We start from the raw sequence: 24,512 nt of genomic DNA, 5'->3' as shown, positions 1-24,512 counted from the left end.
GCACTTCACCACCAATGCTGTTGCAATTTGAGGGCTCTAGGAGGGATTTATGCCTCAATAAATGAGCTTCCTGTTACTCTAAGACCCTAGAGGGATCAAAGGGGGCAAACCAGTGTTACTGCCCCCCTCCCCTCATGTGTCTCAGGGCACATGGCAATCTTCAGTCAGCCATCCTGCCCCAAAATGGCATGATATAGGGGCAGGGAAGCCAAGAAAAACCATTTTATTTATTTTTTTAAAAAAAAGGTGTTTTGAGACAGATAAAGGTTTTTAAAATAAATATGAGGAAATCCAAGATGGCCACTGCAGTAGCATTTTGGTGCCAGAAAACGGCCTGGGAAAGCTATATAAAACTTCTAAAAATTAAGAAAAGGGGTTTTTGGAGGCGGGACTCTACAGGAAGCCCCAGGGACCCTCAAAAGTCCAATTTTTGAACCACACCAAAGTATTCTATAGACTGTACTCATAGAACTGCTTGGTGCTATGCCTGCAGCAGTTCACACTGGAGCTGGACAATGGAGAAGATTTCTGCCTCAGACATGCCTCTAGGATTCTTCAGACACTTTTCTCTTTGGGCTGCCTTTTAGATAGACCCTGAGAACCTGAAACCCACAACCTGATTAGATCCTCATGTGTTGGTTTGTTTTTTTTTTGTTGTTTTTTTTTTGGGGGGGGTGGAGTGGGAAGGCAGCCAGCAGCCATTATAGTCCTCTGGACCAACATGGGGCCACCTGAAAAATCAGGGGTGAGCCAATCTCCTAGGGGAACACATCCTGAGCTAAGAATTAGTGCAAGCCAGCTATAGGTAGGTGCCCTGTGAAAGGATTGCCCTTACCCAGCTACCCAGAGATTGTATCTTCTCAGGAATCCTAGGAATCTCTGTAACATAAAAACTTATTTGTATCCCGCAATACCTTGTAGTTCAATGTGGTTAACAAAATAAAGAGGAATGAACGGTTACAGTTAAATAATGTGCATAGCATTAATCTTCCAAAAACTTTACAAACAAGATTTCAGTAACTTCCTAAAATGCAAATAAGAGACTGAGTTGGCTATTAATTGATGAAAGTCAGTGTCCCAACCAGTGTTCCCTCTAAGCGGGCGGGTGTTGTGAGCAAACTTTTTTCACTGTGAGCTAAAAATATCGGGCGCCAGCAAGTTATGAGCCAAATAAATATGTTGCTTTCTACCACAGAACTTCCTTACGTTTGTATGGAATCTATCCCCTTTCAACTTTAGAGAGTGCCCTCTCGTTCTCCCTGCCTTAGCTACTAAGTCTATTCCCTTCAGTACCTTGAATGTTTCTATCATGTCCCCTCTCAATCTCCTCTGCTCAAGGGAGAAGAGGCCCAGTTTCTCTAATCTTTCGCTGTACGGCAACTCCTCCAGCCCCTTAACCATTTTAGTTGCTCTTCTCTGGATCCTTTCGAGTAGTACCGTGTCCTTCTTAAAGTACCAGTGCTGGACGCAGTACTCCAGGTGAGGGCGTACCATGGCCCGGTACAGCAGCATGATAACCTTCTCTGTCTCTTCAGTCCAGCATCTGCCCCTTCCATTCACTGTCTGTCTTTCCCTGCCATCTCTCCTCCTGCCCCCCCCCACCCCCCAATTTGGTCTAGCATCCATCATCTTCCTTCTGTTCCCCTCATGGTCTGGCATCTCTATCCTTCCCTCCCCCCTGTGGTTTTTAGCATATCTCTCTTCTCATTTCCTCCACTCAGATCTGATCATTCTCTGCTCTCTCTTCCCTTTTCTTCTCTGGTCTTCCTTCTCTATTTTCTGCCTCCATCTAAATTAAATTCTTTCTTACTATTTAGTCCCGTTTCCCTCTTTTCACTGTGTCTACACACAGCTTGTCACCCCTTTCCCTCACCCCTCCATTATCTTACTATTTTCTTCCCCCTTTATTTATCTCCTCCTTCCATCCAGTATGTGTTCTTTCCCCACTTCCATTCAGCATCTGCTCCCCCTTCTCAACTGCCATCCATCTGCCTTCTGCTCTCTCTCCCTTCTTCTCACTTCCATCATCTGTCCCCTTCTCTCTCTCTCTCATCTCCTCCATTCCATCATCTGCCCCTTCTCTCTCTCTCTCTCTCTCTCCCCCCCCCCCCAACTTCCATCATCTGCCCCCCTTCCCCTCACCTTTGTGGGTCACTTTCTTTCCCCTGAGGGTGGCTCATGTCACAGGGGAAGCTTTGGCCGAGCAGAACCGCTTGATTGACAGTGGAACTTACTTGATTGATGTCGATGCTGGGGCCCGTTGCCGTTTGAAGGAAAAAAAAAAAGGTGGAAAAAAGGAACCTGTAAAGGCGAGAGGAAGGGAAACCTCCAGGACAGCTGCTTTTTGCCCTCCTTCAGCGGCCCAAGAGTTCAGACCAGCAGCGGCAGCTGTGTATGCTTTTAACTTCGGCACAGAGCTGCCCCTAATCAATAGTTTAGCGCGGTTTCATGAGGCAGCCTCGGGGCCTTTGATAGCCGGCCCGCTTCGATGATGCGATGTGGGCCGGCCTAGCAAAGGCCCCGAGGCTGCCTTATGAAACCGCGCTAAACTATTGATTAGGGGCAGCTCTGTGCCGAAGTTAAAAGCATACACAGCTGCCGCTGCTGGTCTGGAGGTGCGGAGACAAGGCAGGAGGCAAACGCGGTGGAAGGCAGGAGTCCCGGCGAAGGCAGGAGTCCCGGCACAGCGACTGCAACAGGAAGTTGCAAGTCAGCTGACGCCGGCCTTTCGTTGCGGCGGGGACCGAATCCTTCGCGGACCGGCAAGATTTTGTTTGCGGACCGGCGGTTGAAGAACTGTGCTCTACACTGTGTGCGCTGTGACGAGAAACTTGTGCGCTGCGAGGTAATATTTTGTGCGTGAGCGCACCCCAGCGCAGCAGTTTGAAATGATAGTAGTTGAAAATATCTCTCATATCGATCCAAGATGGCTGCACACACCTGACGCCTGGCAAGTCATTTGTTAGTCGGCATTTTTTCCTGGATTAGACTGATTGCAATGCTGAAGGAGCAGGGAAGAAGTGCCGCTGGAGTTTCATGGTGTATGACCGCTACCACATTGGGCCAGATTGATAATTATTTGAGAATACTCAGAGCAGAGCAGCAAATGTCGGAGGGAAGCCCACTGGAGGCCCAGGTACGTAGTGGAGCTGTGGGGCCCCTTGGGCTAGATGTTGCCTTAAGCCCCGACAAAACAGCACCTCCCCCACAACCACAGCAGTAGCTCCCTATTTGGGGGAGGAGGATCGAAGGAGACACCGCAAAGAAGTATGACTGGGCCTGAGGCTGTTGTGCTTCCAGCTTTGATTCTGGAGTCTCCAAGTTTGCAGGTGAACCTCCCAGTGTCTGGCTCTAAAATCTGTCAACAGCAAGGGGTAAGGCAACAGGCATTTCGAGAGCTGATACAGAGGAAACACTTTTTGGTGGGACAATCATCAGCTTTACACTTGCTGGATTTTCTTTTAAATAAGTCATCTGAGGTAATTCTTGATTCCATATGAACTTTAATTGCAAACTTAAGGAAATCATTGTGTCCACAAGTTAATTCGTTGGAAGTTAGAACTAAAACTTGTTAAGAAAATCTAAAAAGTATGAAATCTGATATTGAAACATTTGAAAAAGATTTGGATGTACAGTATTTTGTTTGGCGCAGGATGTTATAGTTAGTTTAAAATGTTGTTAATTTAAGTATGAAAGTTAAATCATTGTAGAACAATTAACGCAATAATAATCTCCGTCTCCTGAATTTCCCTCAGCTGTTTTCTATAGCACCTAGGGAAATGCTTATGAGGTATTTTGTTGAGATTCTGGCAGTTTCAGAAGAAATGATTTCTCCTTTTTCACATGTATATTACTTGCCTATTAGAATCAGCAACAGACTGTTCAAGAAGTTCTTTATGATATTTCAGCTATTCTGGAATCTTCTGATAAAGACTCTGCCAAATCTTCCAAGTGTGCCGCGGCACCAACACTGCCCAATTTGCTGAAGTCCTGCATGTTTCCTCCTTCTCTCTAACATCCTCCGGCTTCCCCCCTGGCCTTCGGGTCTCACCTTTAAAGCTAATTACAGCGGCCTGCAGAGGATCGCCGGTAGGTAAAATGATTTTATTTTTAATATAGTGACTGAAATGTGTCAGTTTTGAGAATTTATATCCGCTGTGTATATATGAAAAATGAATGGAAAAAATTGCATTACAATTAGTAAAGGGGGTGGGATCTGGAGCAGAGCTTGGGTGGGCCTAGGGAGGTCTGTGGTTGGGGTACTCAGTTGATATTTATTAGACTTATGGGGTACTTAGCTTGAAGTAGTTGAGAAACACTGCTGTAGGCAATCGGCTGGCGCCAGTGCCTTTCCTTCTCTCCGGTCCTCTTCCCTGCTGGCACCCCCTACTGGCGTCTCAGGACCCATTTGGAGGGCCTCTGCACATGTGTGGACATCAACGTGATGATGTCATGCATATGTGTGATGTCATCACGGCGACATCTGCACACTTCTGGGTGCCTGAAGCCATGGCCACTACCTTTAGTGTGTCCCGGCTTGAAAGTTTGAGAGACACTGATATAGATGATGCTTTCTGCAAACTTTACGGGTTAAGGGAAGAAATCCACTTGTCAAGCCCATTGTACACTTTGCACTAGAAAGAAAAATTAGGAAGAATCATTTAGTATGTACTTTTAAGTCAAATCATAAACACAAAGTCTCTGAGGGAGGATCTCGCATTAATACAGTGATAAAATGTAGGATAATTATAAAACAAGCTAGACTCTATGAGGGGCCACTGAAAAGTTCTCAGGCTAACCAACCAAGTTGGGGTAGTCTCCATCAAGGGCTATACATTTAGTCCATTGAAAAATACAGAATAAAAAAAGTGTGAAATCGCTGGACTAAGTGTATAAACCTCGATGGCAACTGCCCCAACTTTGCTGGTTGGACTGAGAACTTTTCAGTGGCTCCTTGTAGACCTCAGCAATGACTCAATTGTTTTAATGGCTCTAGCCATTGTTCTTCTAGGTTATGGGTATTCAAAATGCTATAGGAACCCCATGTAATGTATTTAGTCCACTACGTTCACAGTTTTCAGAAATATATAGGCTTTGTAAAATATAGAAGAGTTCAGAAAATATACCCTAAAATAACTTTTATTGCAAGGAAAAAAATTGCACCATTGACACACACGCAAAACTATAAACCTTATCCCCCACAAATGCTTTCCCCAGGAACATTAGGTTCATTTTATACATTTTTTTTCTTGAAAATTAAAATAACCCAACCTTTTTGAACAAAAAAATGTTGCACATAGGGGTCCTTTTATTAAGGTGCACTAACCGATTTAGTGCATGCTAATGATTAGCACGCGCTAAGGTGCCCAAAGAGTATAATGGATGCCTTTGCATTTAGAGTGCGCTAATTTTTAGCACGCACTAAATCAGTTAGCGCACCTTAATAAAAGGACCCCATAATTTGTTAATCTTTGGTTTGCACAGATACCCCACAGAAACATCCATGAATCACATGTCCTTTGAGTGTTTCACATATGAAGTTGCCTTACACACGCTAGACAGATATGCTAGTCAAAATAAAATTTAAAAATGCACCATTGATATTTTCTTATTAAAAATAACGGCAGAACATTTATTATAATAATAATAAAATATTGTTTAAGAAAACTAAATAACTCATTGTACAAACATTTTTCATATAAAACAGGTTATGATAAAATGAGGCATAAGGTACATACTACAGTAACAATGAAAGTTCTAAAAATGTATTTCAGATACACACAGTTCCCTTGTCACTCTGCACTGAATGACTCATTTGCACATATGGCAGCTCATAGTCAAGACGGAGAATTTGTTGTATCAGTAATATTAAATGCCAGCTTTTGCCCAGAAAATGTGCTCTTTTTCATGTAATGGCTTTCTTTACTATCCTAGACATCTGGATCAATAATGAGGTGTTGCAAGTTACCCACTTTGGTCAACTTGGGTATTTGTGAGCAGTCCAGAAATACTCACATACCGTAGCTTAAAATGTATTTCTGGGATTTAATAATGGATCTTAACTTTCTGGTTGATCCATGCCTTTATTTGTATTATTGAAATAAAATGGCAGAATAACTGTCTTTATTTAATATGATGGCACTATAATGCTAGGCAATGCAGACCAAGTGATGCAGCTTCATTTGCAAAACAGTCATTAACTACCATCCCCCCCTTTACAAAACCGCAATAGTGGTTTGAGCGTACGGAGAAGTGCACAGCATTCAGTGCATCTGTCTGCGCTAAAATCATTATCACAGTTTTGTAAAAAAAAAAAAAAAAAATGGAGGGGGGTAAAATAAGTAAAATCTGCTACTGGTGACAAAACTATTATATCATCTACCATAAGAAATATCCAGCTTTACTTACATATAATAAATGCACCATTATTCGGAATCAGCCTTGGAGGGCTGGAAATCTTAGCAATCCCTTCAAAGAAGAGAAGCTGAGCTGCCTACAGTAATATAAGAAGTTATTGAGCACCTTACTGATTTTGAGTTTTGGATGAGGTGATATTGTAGTGCATATACAGTTCCTAGAGGTTAGAATGAAATACAGTACTGTTCAGCCCACCCTGCTCATGGTATGACAAGCAGTCAAGGTATTTTGCTACAGTGGAAGAATATTGGTTGTCTTTTTTTCCCTCTTATATGTCTGATATTATGTATAATACCGTCTCGGTGTCCTGTTCAAATTTGCTACCTTCTTTTGAACAGGCAACCATAATCCTGATCCCATTTTCTCCTGTAATGTTTTTGAGTAAACTTTAGCTAAAACAGTGTTCAAATATTCAGCATTTTCCATTTTGGTTAAGATAACTAACTCTATTATTGGTAGGTAAGTAGAGGGAACATTCTATTGTATGCCATTGTTTCCTTTTAAAAAAAAACCCTTAAAATTCAAAATTCAAATTTATAAAAATAAAGAAAACCAAGTGTGATTTCCTTCTCATGTACATAGCTCTTTACTTTCAACATATATTATTGCATTCAAATAAATAAACATCTATATTTTTTAATAGGAACTATAGCAAAATACCCCAAAGCATTATAGACTGCTAACAGAAAAATGGCTCACATTTCTCTTCCATGCCATTTAGTGCCATATGTTAACTCCTTGATCTTAAGCTTTCCAAAACCAAACTTTTTTTTTATAATAGGATCATGCGAAAGATACAGTAACCATTGTTGCCACTGTGTCCAAATGTTGGCCTTGGTATTGTCCAAATGACTCCTCCTGCAAGGGTCACCAGACAGTCTTGGAATGGACAAAAATAAGAGGTGATTTTAAAAAAGGTCAGTCGTTGAATCCTTAAAGCATTCAAAGTAGTAAGAATAATAATCATAAAAAGACAGACATGCTCAAGTGGATTAAAAAACAGGATGCAGTTCAAGAATTTTTGTCCAAGTCCAAGGCACATTTAATACAGCTCAATTTGTAGCCTCATTCTGAGAGCTTCCCCAAGTTCCCCAAAGAGGTAGTCGTCATCATTGTAATCCTCCAATTTTTGTAGCTCCTCCTTCTTGTAGAGAGGAATGCTGGTGATTTCCAGTGTGTAAGTGCCTGGCAACATCTTTCTTTTTCTTGTGTGCAGGTAGCTAAGTCCATCCCTTTGATGGATATGGAAGGTGCTGTCCTCATTACCATGGGAGATAGCATAACGGACATGGTTACTGAGAGGTTGTATGGCTGGAATGAGTTGCAGGATTTGCTCTTTTGTGTTCAGATCTGAAATGTTTACCTTTATTTTTAGTGGAACATCAGTATCTAAGCTTTCCAAACTTATGTGCTTCAGCTGTAGAGAAGAAACAAAACACAACCAAATAAAATATTAGACGCACAACAATCCAGCAACATTATGAACCTGATAAAAATTGAGATTTCAATCTATTCTTAAATTGGTAGAGAATTTGGCTTAGCAAGGCTCCTTATACGAAGTGAATATTTTTGTCAAAGGAATCCACTAAAAGAACTGTTAAACTGCCAGGGGGCTGACTTGCTTTATTAACCATCTCTTCAGTATATATCATTAGGGTTTTTTTTCCCCCTTTCCCTTAACTTCTAATTGGAGATATTTTGTTTGCTTCCAATACCTACCAAAATAGCTAAACTTTTGAGTACATGTTTTGTTTACTTTACAAATCTAAAATTATGGTATTAAATGATGGATTTATAGTTTATGAACATTTGATATACTTCCTGATCTACAAAAGACCTAAGCAGTTTATAAATAAAAATAATCTTTTTACTGCATTGGATGGGATGGATGGGACATTAAAACAGGAGCAGACTGTGTCATATATTGGTACTGACTGTTTTGCTGAAAATTGCAGTCCTTGCACAAAGGTGTTTGCAGAATTTTCTGCACAGGACCATTTCTGAATACTGAGGTTATACACACAGACCCTGATCCATCTAGGTCTTTTTCTGTACACAGAATGGAGAAAAGTCTTGGTGAATCAAGTTTTAAAAATGTGGGATATAAATCGGAGCGCTGGCTAAATGCAAACAGTGCTCCACAACTTACCAATGAATTTTCCAAGGTGATGCAGTTAGTTCACCCTTTATACCTTGTATCCAAAAAAGGTTTCAATGCTAGTCTTTAGACCCTCAGAGACGCCACCAGAAGATCACATTATCATATCTTCTGGCTTTACGCACCTAATCGTCACTGGGTCAATATATGGTGTGTGTCAATTACTAATTATTTTATCGTTTTTTTAATTTAGTTAATTTTAAAACAATAAATAGTTTTAAAGAATATTTTGTATAAATTGAATACTTAGCTTCACTGGTGGTTGGTGGTTAGCAAGGGATTAATGAGCCAACATGTTTCACCCGTAGAGGGGGTTTACTCAGGGCTACTATCCCTTTTTAGTACCAATTTTTTCACGACATGACCACCCAATCTAAAAGACTTAGATTGGGTGGTCATGTCGTGAAAAAATTGGTACTAAAAAGGGATAGTAGCCCTGAGTAAACCCCCTCTACGGGTGAAACATGTTGGCTCATTAATCCCTTGCTAACCACCAACCACCAGTGAAGCTAAGTATTCAATTTATACAAAATATTCTTTAAAACTATTTATTGTTTTAAAATTAACTAAATTAAAAAAACGATAAAATAATTAGTAATTGACACACACCATATATTGACCCAGTGACGATTAGGTGCGTAAAGCCAGAAGATATGATAATGTGATCTTCTGGTGGCGTCTCTGAGGGTCTAAAGACTAGCATTGAAACCTTTTTTGGATACAAGGTATAAAGGGTGAACTAACTGCATCACCTTGGAAAATTCAGTGATATTCTCTTCCTTGTAAAAAAACTTTTGTGTTATATATCAGCCAGATACCACAACTTACCAAGGCAGACTGTGTTTCATTCACGCTTCTTTTCTTCCTGCCATCTCTCTTGGAATAGCCATTAACCTTGCACTCATAGCATGCATCGGGGGACAAAGCGTTACCATCCTCTTCTCCTCCCAGTGGTAGGTACTGGTTCTTGGCAAGTCCCATTCCTGAGACACAGTGACTGTTGAACAGTGATATGGCATTAGCAACACATGTAATAGCTTTTCTAAGAACATAAGAATAGTCCTAGCCTAGTGTCCCGTCTTCAGGTCAAAAGTACCTGTCCAAAACTCAAATAGTAGGAAACAGATGGTCTGAGCTTGGATAACTCCAGAAAATCAAAATTGCAAGACAGAGCAATGACTTGTGGATTAATGGAGCCCTGGCCCTTTACCTTACAAAACTTCCCTCTACATTGAATAAAATCCACAGACCATTTAAAAAGACTTATTAGATGCTGCATAAAAATGAGAGAAGGATTTATGATCTGATTAGACCAAAGTGGAAATTTTTCGTCTCAATGCCTTCAATCCATAACCCTACTCCCCACTGCCCTCCAACCCAGCCAGCAGCTTAACAGTTCCCCTTAACTGTATCCAGAACATCCTGTTTGTCTGTCCTGTCTGTTTAGATTGTAAGCTTGTTCAAGAAGGGACTGTCTTCTTTGCGACTCTGTACAGTGCTACATACATCTGGTAGTGCTACAGAAATAATAGTAGTAGTAAGTGATATGTGTGATGTAGGACAAAATTAAAATACAGATCAATTAGATTCTAACTCCTGTTTAGTAAGGGTCCAGGTATTACTGAATCAGTTACTGGTTTTGGTCTCTACATTTGTGGCCTTTGCTCAAAGGGTCTTCAATTGGGTTGCATTGGCAGAGATATGAAGTCAGAGAGACAGTGCCACCCAGCCAGCTTCCTGTGCTGCTCTGCTCTCCTTCATTCTCTTATTGAAGCATTGCTGGGAAGGATCTCCATTAGTCTAGATGCCTACTTTCTTGAATTCATTTTGCAAATATTGGATAGGATGAGGAGCTGACCTTACCCCTCCCATCGTCACACCTTAACCCTGCTCATCATACTTCCTCCTAAATCAGGGGTAGGGAACTCTGGTCCTCGAGAGCCGTACTCCAGTCAGGGTTTCAGGATTTCCCCAATGAATATGCATTTGAAAGCAGTGCATGCAAATAGATCTCATGCATATTCATTGGGGAAATCCTGAAAACCTGATTGGAACTCTGGTCCTCGAGAGCCGTACTCCAGTCAGGGTTTCAGGATTTCCCCAATGAATATGCATTTGAAAGCAGTGCATGCAAATAGATCTCATGCATATTCATTGGGGAAATCCTGAAAACCTGATTGGAACTCTGGTCCTCGAGAGCCGTACTCCAGTCAGGGTTTCAGGATTTCCCCAATGAATATGCATTTGAAAGCAGTGCATGCAAATAGATCTCATGCATATTCATTGGGGAAATCCTGAAAACCTGATTGGAACTCTGGTCCTCGAGAGCCGTACTCCAGTCAGGGTTTCAGGATTTCCCCAATGAATATGCATTTGAAAGCAGTGCATGCAAATAGATCTCATGCATATTCATTGGGGAAATCCTGAAAACCTGATTGGAACTCTGGTCCTCGAGAGCCGTACTCCAGTCAGGGTTTCAGGATTTCCCCAATGAATATGCATTTGAAAGCAGTGCATGCAAATAGATCTCATGCATATTCATTGGGGAAATCCTGAAAACCTGATTGGAACTCTGGTCCTCGAGAGCCGTACTCCAGTCAGGGTTTCAGGATTTCCCCAATGAATATGCATTTGAAAGCAGTGCATGCAAATAGATCTCATGAATATTCATTGGGGAAATCCTGAAACCCTGACTGGAATATGGCTCTCGAGGACCGGAGTTCCCTACCCCTGTCCTAAATGAATCCATGTACTAACTTGGGTTCTATGTTGAATATATACGTATATTTTTTATTATGGATTGATTTTTAAACTGTTTATTAAGGATAACCCAGGTTGGGGGCGCTAGAGGGCGCGATAGGAAATGGCAGCATAGTCAGTGAGCTCTGACAATACAAAGAAAATAATCGAAATAAAATCAGAGATATCCTATTTGGATTTTCAATTTCTTTAGCCCTCTACATTTGCCTTTTCTGATGGCCACTTCTAAGGTGGGCAAACGCCACAAACCGGAGCCTACAACGCCTCAAAAAGCAACAGAAGACAAATCTGATCCGGAGTCTAACCATGCGCTCCTCACAGAGCTGCGTGCCATAAAAGAAATTGTTAATGAAACAAAAGAAGACACCACGGAGATAAAACAAGATCTTACTGAGCTGAAACAGGACTTTGCACAACTATCTTCCCGGCTGGATAACGTTGAAGCTATTCAAACATCTTCTCAGGCTGCTATTAAAAGCATGCAAGTGCAGCTGAAAAAAATGCCACAGTTGGAAAAAGACCTTGAAGATCTTCAGCTCAGATCTCGTAGAAATAACTTACGTGTGCTCGGGATCCCTGAAGGTAAAGAAGGAGCTGATATCTTATCTTTTATGGAAAAGCTGATTCCTGACATCTTGGATTTACACTTTACAAGAGAATTTGAATTGGAAAGGGCTCACAGGGTCCCATCGTTTCGCCCGACGAATGCCAGATATCCCAGAGCCATCATTGTGAAGTTCCTGCGCTACACTCAACTTTCTGAAGTTATGCAGCGTGCTAAGGTGAAATCACCTCTCAAGTTGGACACCCACACTGTTCTTTTTGTACCGGATCTTACAAAAAATGCGGCGCAGAGAAGAAAACAACTACTTACCTACCGCCCGAGGCTCAAGGAGCTTAAAGCTCAATTCGGTCTGCTGTTCCCTGCCACGATGAGAGTCACGCTCAATAATCAGACCAAAAACTTCACTGACCCACAACTTTTGTCCGACTACCTGGAGGAACTCAGCCCGACTACTATTGACAGAGTTTAACCTGCCTTTGCTCCTCGGGCACATCGCTGGAGTCCCTAGTGATTGTTGCTGGGGTCTGAGCACAGCATGGCGGCCATGTTTTTACAGCCTCGTGGAAGCTTTTCTCTCACTACAAACTGTATCTTCGGTTGGACTTCAGGCATTTATCACTTAATTATAATGTTTTCGATTCCTTCTTTTCTTTTTCTCTTTATTCTATTATGTTCTTGCCTTATAACTGTGATGATTATGCTGGTATTAATTACTGCTTTCTTTTAGTTTATCGAAGCCTCATTAATTATTCATACTTGTAGTTCTAGTATTTGTGTTGTTTTTTACCGGTGCAATGGGTCCATGAATTGTTTTTAATGTTTTTTTTTATCCTGATCGATGAAATTGCTTTTCTAGCTTCTTGGTTATTTTTTTGTTGTTGTTTTCTCTTCTTCCCTTTATCTGTTTCATTCGATGATTAAATTTGCCTTTTCTATTTTCCTATTAACTATACCTTCACAATTAAGTGTGTATGTCAATGTTCTTTCTCCCCTAATTTTAAATCAGTAATTGTTAGTCGGTTCTCAGGGTTTTCATCAACTTTAATGGGTTTAGTTCGGTATGTTTAATCAATTTTTAGCTCCCCATGAATTATTAATGAATTTTAAACTGTCACATGTATTTTCTCGGCAGGCATGATTCTCCTTATTTTTTTTTTTTTTATTTTATCCTGATCGATGAAATTGCTTTTCTAGCTTCTTGGTTATTTTTTTTGTTGTTGTTTTCTCTTCTTCCCTTTATCTGTTTCATTCGATGATTAAATTTGCCTTTTCTATTTTCCTATTAACTATACCTTCACAATTAAGTGTGTATGTCTATGTTCTTTCTCCCCTAATTTTAAATCAGTAATTGTTAGTCGGTTCTCAGGGTTTTCATCAACTTTAATGGGTTTAGTTCGGTATGTTTAATCAATTTTTAGCTCCCCATGAATTATTAATGAATTTTAAACTGTCACATGTATTTTCTCGGCAGGCATGATTCTCCTTATGCTGTATAATTTCTTAGTTTTTTTTGTCGTTCTCCTTTTGATTCAGCCGGATCATGAATTGTTCCTCTTTTGCCTTAGAGTTTCATTAATTATTCTATTTTATCTATACGCTCTTTTGTCTTCAATGTGCACATATGTACTGTTTTGTCCTGTCTGCATCATTTTTAAGGTACTGTTTGGCTCTCTCTAATGAATTCTTCCTACGTTTTTTTACACTGCTATTATTTATTGCTGCTGGTGCTATCATTTACTCTTTTCTCTCTTTGACATTACCCTTACCATTGCTAGATATAATTAATTCCCTAGATGTTTTTCCTTTCTCATTTACTAGTTCACTTGATTTTGTCCACATCTGCGAGTTATTGTGATTCTTATAATGTACCTGCTCCATTATTCATAAAATGAATTATTAACGTATTTTACACTGTATTATAAATTATACCTGACTACATGAAATTACCTTTATGATAATTTATTTTGATATACCATCTCCCCATCCTCCTTTTTTTCCATATTACTCACTCTTGTATTAATTATACCTGTTCATTATGGGTAAGGCTATTAATTTCCTATCTATTCATTATTTATTTTCTTAATCAATAATCCCAGGTATGTGTCTTTGGTCTTCATGTATTCTCTGTTGATTGGATTACCACATTGATTTATAGTGTATTTATTTCTCTTAATTGTTTTTTCTACAGTATTATTATTAATTTCAGTTTAGGTTGTTTTTTTTTTTTTCTCTTCTCTCGCTTCCTTATTTCAAGGCATAAATTACTTGTATCTGACTACTAATTGTGGCATACACTGTTAATCACCTTCTCTGACTGATATACTGGCTATATTATACTGTGTCTGATTAGGTATTTCTTACTTATAACTTTCAATTTGTCACATGGAACGGTTATGCCTATATATGTTTGTATTGTATGGTCTGGATTATACTTAGCTTTGGCTACCCTCAGATGTTCACGCTAAATTTGACTGAGGGATACATGTCGTCATGCTGTGTGGTGTTTCCTCCTTAATATCTTTGACTGGTTCTTTCTGGGTGTCTCCTACTCAAGGGTCGCCCTGGATGTTGTAATAGGCATGGTCCTATAGTTTACTTCTGTGTTCATATTCCACTGTTATGTTAAGCAGATTATTGGCTTTATTGCTAATTGTCATTCTTTCGATGGTTTCCTGTTGTCATTACTTGACATCATCATTATTCATCATATGTTGCTTTTGTGCAAGGTTACTTGAATGTGACTTTGCCTAGCCCTGCACTCTTTTCTCACTATGTTCATATATTGCTCACAATGGGCTTACTGGTTATGTTTCAAAAAGGATACTGTAATGTTATTGTCGGCGCACTGATTGCGCTTCCCTTATGCTTCCTCTTCCCATGGAGTATAGTTGTCATTTGTCCTTTTTAGGACATGGCAGCTTATATGTACGTCTGTACTACAATTTATTGATCTTAAGTCATGCATACTGTACCTTCTCACACTATTCACATGTTGATATATGCAATAGCATTGTTGTCTCTCTGATTAATCTCTCCTACATCTCAGAATGGTAAAATTATTGTCTTTAAATGTCAAAGGGTTTAATAATCCCATCAAACGGAAAAAAATATTAGATTATGTTTCTAAAAAATCCCCAGATATTGTATGTCTTCAAGAAACACATTTAACTATGCCAGAATCAGCTAAACTGAAGACCAACTGGTCACTACCTGTTATTGCATCACCTGCTATCAATAAAAAGAATGGCACGGCTTTGTTGGTTAGAAAATGTGATCACATTAAAATAATATCCTACACTACAGATACTGAAGGACGTTGGATTCTTGCTAAGCTCCTCATTCATCAGAAAGAGATATCCTTGTTGAATATATATGCGCCTAATCAAGATAAACCAGAATTTTTTGACAGTCTTTTAGCCTCGCTGCTTGAAGATAAAGCGCATCATCATATATTAACTGGTGATTTTAATCTAATTTTGGATCCGGCTATTGACAGAAAATCAGCTGCTTCTCACAAACCTACCAGATCATGGCATAGCCTTCATAATTTAATCACTCAACTAAAATTAGTGGATCCATGGCGGCTCTTGAATGGGGAAGACAGGCAATATACTTTTTACTCTGCTCCTCACAACTCGTACTCGAGATTGGATTATTTCCTACTCAGTAACAACCTCTTGAATTCAGTATCACATGCAGATATTCATGAGATATCAGTCTCGGACCATGCTGCCATAGAATTAACTATTGATGGCGACTCCTTCTCATCAAAAGGGAAGACATGGCGGTTTAATAATGCTTTATTACTTGAAGAGGACTTCATGAAAGATGTTAGAGCGGCGATTTCTGAATACTTTAAGTTTAATACTACAGTTGATGTTAGTTGGCCGACCTTATGGGACGCTCTTAAAGCCACGCTCAGAGGCACCATTATTTCTTACCAGGCTCGTCAATCTAAACAGCACACCAAACAACTTTTAGTTCATGTAAACACCATTAAAGAATTGGAACGGAATCATCAAACTAATCCATCTGATATGAAAACCTTACAGCTGTTACATCATGAGAGACTTTGCTATAATTTACTACTAAGTAAAAAAGCTGGGAATGCTCTTTTCATGCAAAAAGCTAATTATCATTGTTCTTCAAATAAAGCTGGCAGAGCATTGGCTCAATATCTGAAAATTCAGGGGGAACGTTTAACTATATCTGCCATCAATGGTGAGGATGGGTCTATTACAACGGATCCTCTTTTGATCTCCCAATCATTTAGTCAATTTTACGAGCGGCTGTATACTTCGGAAGTCACCAATCCTGACCCCTCGAAGATATTGACAAAAGCACCTCATCCTACTCTTACAGGCGAGGATAACACGGTCTTATCTATGAATATAACAGAGGCTGATATTGGCCTGGTTTTACATCACATGGCTAAACGGAAAGCCCCCGGTCCCGATGGTTTCACATCTGAATTTTATGCTGCTTTTCAAAAGGAACTGGCTCCTCATTTAATTGACCTCTTTGATTACTTTATACGTACTGGAGATGTGAGAGGTACATTTACTGAAGCAAGCATTATAGTATTGCCCAAACCTGGCAAGGATCATCGTCAAGTGGCCAACTACCGTCCGTTATCATTAATCAATGTTGATGCAAAAATATACGCAAAAATCCTTGCATCCCGTCTGCAGTCCTTGCTTCCTAAATTAATTGGTGCTGATCAAAATGGCTTCATGTTGAATAGACTCTCCAGTGACAACTCACGCATGTTTGCGAACGTCATACTTCATGCTAATACACAAAAATCTCCACTAATGGCTTTAGCATTAGATGCCGAAAAGGCGTTTGATAGAGTGGAATGGGATTACCTCTTCATGGCTCTTCGGTGGTTTGGCTTTGATGATTCTTCCATTCAAATGATCAAAGTTCTCTATTCAGCACCTACAACAAATGTACGCATCAATGGTTATTCATCTGCTCCATTTAAACCAACTAGAGGTACGAGACAAGGGTGCCCTCTGTCACCCCTGCTCTTCAACCTGGCATTGGAGCCCTTCTTACATTCCATCAGAACTAATGATCGTATTTGTGGGGTACGCTGTGGAGAAGCTGAAGTAAAGTTCTCAGCATATGCTGATGATGTTCTCCTGTATTTATCTCCTGAGTCCATCCCTGCTCTACTCTCTCTTATCGATGATTTCTCCGTGATCTCTGGCTACAAACTAAACAACAGTAAAACGGAACTTATGCCCTTAAACTCTCATGTTCATAAGCATTTACTTACTCAATATGGTTTCCGATGGTCTGACTCATCATTGACTTATCTGGGCATCCCGTTTGGCAAGTCTCTAGACTCCACCATTGAAAATTGCACATCTCAGCTATTGCAGTCTATCAAGTCTCAAATTCTTAAATGGAATCCACTGAATCTTTCTTGGTGGGGTCGATTAGCATCGATCAAAATGGTGTTGACGCCTAAAATTTTATATACTCTGTGCATGCTGCCTACACTTTTACCCTTGTCGGTTTATAAACAACTGGAATCATTACTTACCAAGTTTTTGTGGAACAATAACACACCCAGAATTGCTCTACACAAATTAAAACAGGGAAGAAATAGTGGGGGTGTGAACTTCCCTGATCTTCTGGATTATCATTACGCCTTTTTGTCTCGTCAAGGTGTTCGATGGCTACTATCTGAAGACTTCACAACTGATACCAATCGCTGGCTTGATTTTGAACGAGCAAGATACTCTCCTTGCAGACTACAACTACTCCCCTTCATGCTGCCACCTGCATCTCCTATCATTCGTGACCACATTCTATTATCAATGATCCAGGTTTTTAAAAGGTTGGAATCCTCGCTTGATATTAAATGGTTGGACACAACATCTGCTCCCCTCTGGCGCAACAGCTCAATCCGTATTGATAACAATATTGTGGATTGGAAATTGTGGCAGTCTGCGGGGGTATATCACATAAACCAGTTATGGGATGAAGAACAGTGGATCTCTTTTGACCAATTACATGCTAATTATGGTTTGAATGATACTCAGCAGTACCGCTGGTTACAGCTTAAGCACGCTATTGCGTCACATCTTAAACACCATACACTTCTCAATACTGTTCCACCACTGCTTCCGCTCTGTGCGTCCTTTCATAGTCCCAAAAAAGAAGCATCTAAATGGTATAAACACGCAAGACTTCAGAAATATCAACATCCACTTGATACGGAACATAAATGGGCATTAGATCTTCAACTGTCATTGGATGAAAATCAATGGGAACATTTGTGGTCACGTACTCATTCTATTAGCAAATCTGCATCCTTTCTCCAAACATCCTTATTTCTCAATCATAGGGCTTATTGGACTCCTAGTCGCCTGGCTCGATTCAAAGCAGGAGAATCGGATAAATGTTGGTCCTGCAACTTCTCTCCGGGTACACTTAAGCATATGCTATTCGACTGTCCGTTGTTACAACAGTTCTGGATAAGGGTTATAAATGACATTAATCAGCTACTTCAAACGTCCCTTCCTTGTTCATATAATTCTGTTATCCTAGGAAGTGTCAAATCATCTGACTTTTTGCACGAAGACGAGGACTGTCTTATTCATCTTCTCCTCTTGATTGCGGTCAAGATCATCCTTTCTAATTGGAAAGATCTGGAACGAGTGAGCTATGATAACTGGTGGAACACCATTTGCCTGACAGTTAAATACGAAAAAATAGCTGCTGAAAGATTAGGCTTGATGCATAAATTTAACAGGCTTTGGGCTCCATTATTACAATATGCTGATTCTCCATTTAAATCTCTAGCATAGTTCTTATCATTCAAGATGAAATTACATTAATATGCTCTTTGACCATACCTGATGTTATTATCGATAATCATATTTCCTCTATGCAGCATTATCTCAATGTTATTGATGCATTATTAGGGTACGTGCTTCTCCTTAGATTGTGTACAGTCATTACATCACTGTTTAAGTATAAGATATACTGATCTGTTCATTTCTCCCTTTTTCTTTTCCCTCTTCCTGGAAATTCTAATCCTTTATATTATTAATCCCCTGGTTTGGGGCATTGCTTTCTGATATGATATGTATCAATATGCGTATGGATGCAATGTTTTGATGTTTTACATCTGTATTATTTTATGTTATGAAATACAATCTTAATAAAAACTTATTGAACTTAAAAAAAAAATAAACTGTTTATTAAGCAAGTCTAAGCAGTTTATAGTGTTCCAGACTTAATATAGGGCATAAAATCAATCAACTCACAAACAGAAAAATATAGTTTACTTCATTATTATATAAATCAAGATCTGCTGGCAGGCCAGATTTTCAGGATATCCACAATGAATATGCATGAGAGAGATTTGCCTGCACTGCTTTCTTGGTATGCAAATCTCTCTCTCATGCATATTCATTGTGGATATCCTGAAAACCTGACCTGCCAGTAGATCTTGAGGACCAGATTTGGGCAGCCGTGATATAAACAATGAAATGCTTTTCCAAAATATACAAATTTTAAATGTTTACTCTAACTCTTTATGTAGGGCAGGGTTTCTCAACCTAGCCTTCATCAAACAACTACACTGGTTATCCATTCCATCATGAATAAAATTTAACACTTCATGCATCATATACCAAATAATGGAAACTCAGCAGCTCCACTCATCCAACTCTTCTCAAAGGCATGGTCTTTCTCCCACAGATCCATTAACAGGATACTACTAAACCTTCCCTCAACAAAGAATCTCCAATACAAGCAAATTTTTCACTCCATGCTTACCTTCCTATGGGTGAAAACCTGGAATGACCTCACTGAAACGACCAGAACGGAACCCAACTACACCACATTCCGGAAAAAAACTGAAAACCTACTTCTTTGACACCTGAATATCTGAGATCTTCCCCTGCCCAAATGTTCCCCCCTTGTCTCCTCCTCCTCTCTCCCTGCCTCTCTCCGCTTCCTCTCACTTCACTTTGTAAGTCACCTTGAGCCTGCTTAGGTATGTGCAAGATCTTTAGCTGAAATATATGGATTGATGTACTCTTTCTTTGATAGGTCGCTTGAATTTAAGCAACTCTAAAATGGATCTCTTTTTTTATAGATTTAAATTAGTGAAGAACCTCGACCCTAAAGAAGATATAATGAAACATGGTCATGTTTGGAGGAGTGTAATCCTAATCCTTACAACAGCTTAAATTAATAGATAAGGGATTTTGGACAGAATTGTGATGAAATTGGTATGAAAATATTTGAAAAAACTAATGATGGATTGAAAATTTGAATGGAAAGAGGCGGGCCCAAGATGGCGACAGCATATTGTCGGTGTTTCCAAAGTGAACTCCAGAGGTCTGTTAAAGTTCTCTTCTGAGCTGGGGTGCTGCATTCTAAACGTAAGGGGAGTGTCCAAACTGACCCCTCTGTGGGGGAAGGGGGGTCATTTACCACAATACAGCAACCAATTTTAAAGTTTGCTGCTGTCACAGGAAGTCCCTGTACTGAAGGAGGCTGGCAGTTTGCGTTGCCATCTACACACAGAGAGACTGATGACTTTGACTTGGAGGTTTCCTTATCCACTGCTGAGGCTTTTCCTCCATTGCAACCTGCACCACTTGCGAGTCAGTTCGGGGAGCCCCAAGCAGTCAATTTTGCAGAGGAGACCCCGATTCTAGGGTTGTTATCGCGAGAGATCAATAGGAACAGGGAGATCTGGGAACTTGTTTGGAGACAGGCTCCCAGCTAATGAGACCAGCGGTGGTGACTCTCGAGAACATTTGGGACGCTCTCGTTAAGCAGAACAAGATGGTTACTAAAGGCCTCTTCTATTAATCTGTGGTAGCAGATTTTAGTGCGCTAAATGGCCCGGGCTGCTCCTGATGCTCATAGGAACTCTGAATGGGCCATTCAGCACGGCTCTCTGTGTTAAAAACCTCTAGTTTAATAGAAGAGGCCCTAAGTCTTCCTAGGAAGTCAAAAATCTTGTGAGCACTGTCAATGGATTGGGGAAAGTTTTAAATTCAAAATAAGAGTTCTCCTTAGAAGTGAAAAACGTTAAGGAAAAGGTGAATGGTTTACAAACTTTAACAACTGAATTAATTAAAAATAAAAATTTGCTTAATAAGAAAGTAGAATAAATAGAAAATGTGAATTTTCCAATGTCTCTGGGAGTAACACCTATAGAAATGTTGAAAAGATATTTGCTTGAGAAGCTTAAGTTTTCTTTTGAAAATATTCCCCCGGTAAATCAAATATACTATTTGCCTTAAAAAAAAAACATATGGGAGCTACACCTGAGGCAGAAGGATTAAGTTCAAGTCGAAGAGAATCTTTAAATATTACTGATTTGCTTTTGCTTGAAACTACACTATCTGATATTTCTGAGAGAGCTACTTTATTAGTTTCCTTTGTTTTTGAACAAGATGTTAATGCAATATTAAGATTATATTTCCAAAGCTCTCAAACTCTTTTTCTGGGGAAAAAAGTGTGCATTTTCCCTGATGTCACTAAGCAAACACAGGAGCGGAGGAAGTTGTTCCTGGCTAGGACAACTGAAACAGAAACTTCGGGTACAACGTTTCTCTTGGCGTATCCATGCAAATGCATGGTTAAATATCTGGAAATCAAATATGTTTTCTTTTCACCTGAACAGTTATGGGATTTTCTGGCCGGGAAAGTTTAGCAACTATAGAATAGCTGTTTGACTAAAGGAGACCCGGATGTTAAGTTTATTCCTGTTACATTAATTTCAAATTTGAGTTTCTCTTCACTCTATTAGACCTGCCTCCCAGATGTGTTCTAAGGAAGAAATGTGTTTTAATTTGACCAAATTTTCTTAATTATGTTTCTTTCTGGTTTTCTTATGCAAGAGTTATCTTGTGAATATTTAGAAATGCAATACAATATAAATTACAAAAAAGAAAATTTGAATGGAAGTTGAATATATGAAAATATGGTCCCATGAAGATTTTGGCTGAACTATCGAGTATACGTTTTAAAACCTGAGGCAGCCTGCTGAGAATTCATTTTAAATATAAATGAGGGTATGACTATAAATGTTGGGGAAAGTTTGTAGTCATTAACAAATAGTCAGCCCATAATAATAGCCACAAGTGAAAGACTGCTAAACAAGTAAAAGCATGTAACCTGTTGCATAATTCTCAGCCTGAGCTATAATCTTAAATAGAATACTGTTAACAGAACAACCTAATGTAAAAATCTTCATATTTTTCTAGTTACTAAAAATGAAAGGTGGAAGTTGACACATTATAGATTAACCAATTTATTACATCGTGAGCTTTCAAGAACCAGAGTAATGATTCACACTGCTACATTTTGTGCTAGATGCAATGAATGCAAAGTCCATTATAACTTTCTTTACAATAGTTAAGAAATGGAAGGGTAAAAAGTTGGAACTATGGCACAAAAGTATGAGGAAGGCAAGAATATCATGTAATCTTCTTGCCATACTATACAAAGAAGATGTTACACTGTATGATTGGAACAAACCGCCTGACTCGATGCATCAGGTTCTGTCATTGGCAGTATTCACATCCAGAGTCATAAGCCCACTTAGCTGAAGATACTTTCAATTCCATAAGAACATAAGAATTGCCACTGCTGGGTCAGCCCAGTGGTCCATCGTGCCCAGCAATCCGCTCACGCTGCTGCCCTCTGGTCAAAGACCAGTGCCCTAACTGAGACTAGCCCTACCTGCATACGTTCCGGTTCAGCAGGAACTTGTCTAACTTTGTCTTGAATCTCTGAAGGGTGTTTTTCCCCTATGACAGAATCCAGAAGAGTGTTCCAGTTTTCTACCACTCTCTGGGTAAAGAAGAACTTCAACCCACCTTCTAAACACCAATATCTGTCTTATCATTCCCTCTCTAATTCCCCCACCTGAGCACAGTGTATTGGTGAACCTTCTTGTACAGTTTGTCTGTTTTGACCAGATTGTAAGCTATTTTGAGCAGAGACTGTCTCTTCTGTGTTTTGATGTACAGCACTATGCATGTCTAGTAGCGCTAATCCACACCATTTTTTTGTACCTGGGTTCTAATAGGGAAGTTCTATAATTGAATGTCTGCAGTTACACACATCTTTACATGTGTAACTGCTGAGAATATTAGCACTTATATGTGTAATTACACTGTGCTACATAGGTATTGATATGGAGGGATACTTTCTGTTGCATCCCCCCAATTTTTCATCGCTCCCTCCCTCCCTCCCCTAACATGTCTTTCTTTCCTTGCCTTCCTGCCTCGGGGTAGCAGCATTACAACTGGTAACACAAAGGCTTACTGGCTTCCATCCTCTGAGATAGGAAGTTCGAAAGGAGTGGGAACCAGCAGACCTCGAGCATGATATTAAGTTTTACAGTTCAGTTCCAAGCTTACTAAACTTGCTATGGTGTTGGATTAAGACCTTTAAGCAATTTAATCTCAAAGTTTAAAGGGTCACGTGTATTGTATGCATTTAAGGGCATTTCCAGATTTTCCTCAAATCAGTTGGGAAATATGTTGGGAAAATTTTAACATCTGAAAAATTCAAAGATGATCTGTCATCTGATATACATCTATTTCAGATTTCCTCAGAAGTTTGATAAACCATTCAACCAACCTTCATTTTTTTTTTCTCGGTCTAGTTGACTTGTTTGACAAACTTTCTTTGAAAAAATAGAACCTCATTCCCCTTGGGAGTGTTTCTCTTTTACACTCACCCTTGTCCAGCTCTGTAGTATCCAGGAGGACAGCCACAGAGATAACCACCTTCTGTGTTGGAACAACCATAACTGCAGGGATTCTTGGTGGAAGAGCATTCATTGACATCATGGCAGGCACTTGAAAACTGATCATAGGAGTAGCCAGATGGACAAGCACATTTGTAGCTACCAAGTGTGTTATAGCATGAGGCAGAACCACAAGCGTGTGGATTGCTACATTCATTTTCATCTAAAAGAGAAATTAATTAAATAAGATTTAGCTTAAGGTTTATATTGTCAGTGCAAAATCTGAAGAAACTTTATTACTTCAAAAATCTGTAGCTGACTAGTAATAAATGTTGAGTTTCTTAAGCAAAACCTTCACATTATCTACTACAATAATATTTCACAACTTTTCAAGTCCCAAACATATCGACATAAAATGATGTATTGTACATTAACTTCTGTGGGGCAGTCAGAGTTGACCATGGAGAGGATTTATATGGAGTGGAGGAGTAGCTCAATGGTTAGAGAAGCAGGCTGAAAGTCAGAAGTAAAATCTAATTACAGCTCCTTTTACATAACCTTACTCAGGGCTCCTTCTACAAACCTGCGATAAAGGTTTCTATGAGCGTCAGAGCCATAGGAGCCAACTTTTCAAAATGATTGAGGGTGCTCAAGCTCTGCCCCAGATTAAAGTTGCGCGAGGACAGAAATCCCACCCGTCCCCATCAGGAATCTCACCCGTCCCCGCAAGGAATCCCTCTGTCCCCACCCGTCCCCGTGAGGAATCCTCTCCATCCCCACCCATCCCCGTGAGGAATCCCCTCTGTCCCCGCCCATCCCTATAAATTTCAGAAATAGTTATTTCATTTAATTATGCTACTGAATTAAAG

At 39.7% G+C, this 24,512-nt stretch overlaps 1 protein-coding gene across 2 annotated transcripts in view; it reads right to left on the bottom strand.

The window, feature by feature from the left end:
- Positions 1 to 5,123: 5,123 nt before the first annotated feature.
- The window catches only part of FBN2 (fibrillin 2), a 617,508-nt gene continuing 598,119 nt past the window's right edge, over positions 5,124 to 24,512 (bottom strand). Inside the window, exons 63-65 of one of the 2 annotated variants that reach the window (XM_033928968.1) lie at positions 23,635 to 23,866; positions 9,404 to 9,572; positions 5,124 to 7,834 (exon numbers count right to left, since the gene is read on the bottom strand). In XM_033928968.1, coding sequence (XP_033784859.1) covers positions 7,460 to 7,834; positions 9,404 to 9,572; positions 23,635 to 23,866 — 776 coding nt within the window. In that variant the 3' untranslated portion in view covers positions 5,124 to 7,459. The remainder of the gene's footprint in view (positions 7,835 to 9,403; positions 9,573 to 23,634; positions 23,867 to 24,512) is intronic. The other variant, XM_033928969.1, reaches the window with a different exon arrangement.

The sequence above is a fragment of the Geotrypetes seraphini genome, chromosome 1 (assembly GCF_902459505.1).
Source record: "Geotrypetes seraphini chromosome 1, aGeoSer1.1, whole genome shotgun sequence".
Classification (NCBI taxonomy): domain Eukaryota; kingdom Metazoa; phylum Chordata; class Amphibia; order Gymnophiona; family Dermophiidae; genus Geotrypetes; species Geotrypetes seraphini.
The sequence above is the reverse complement of the archived record's forward strand: the minus strand, read 5'-3'. Positions and strand labels throughout refer to the sequence as shown.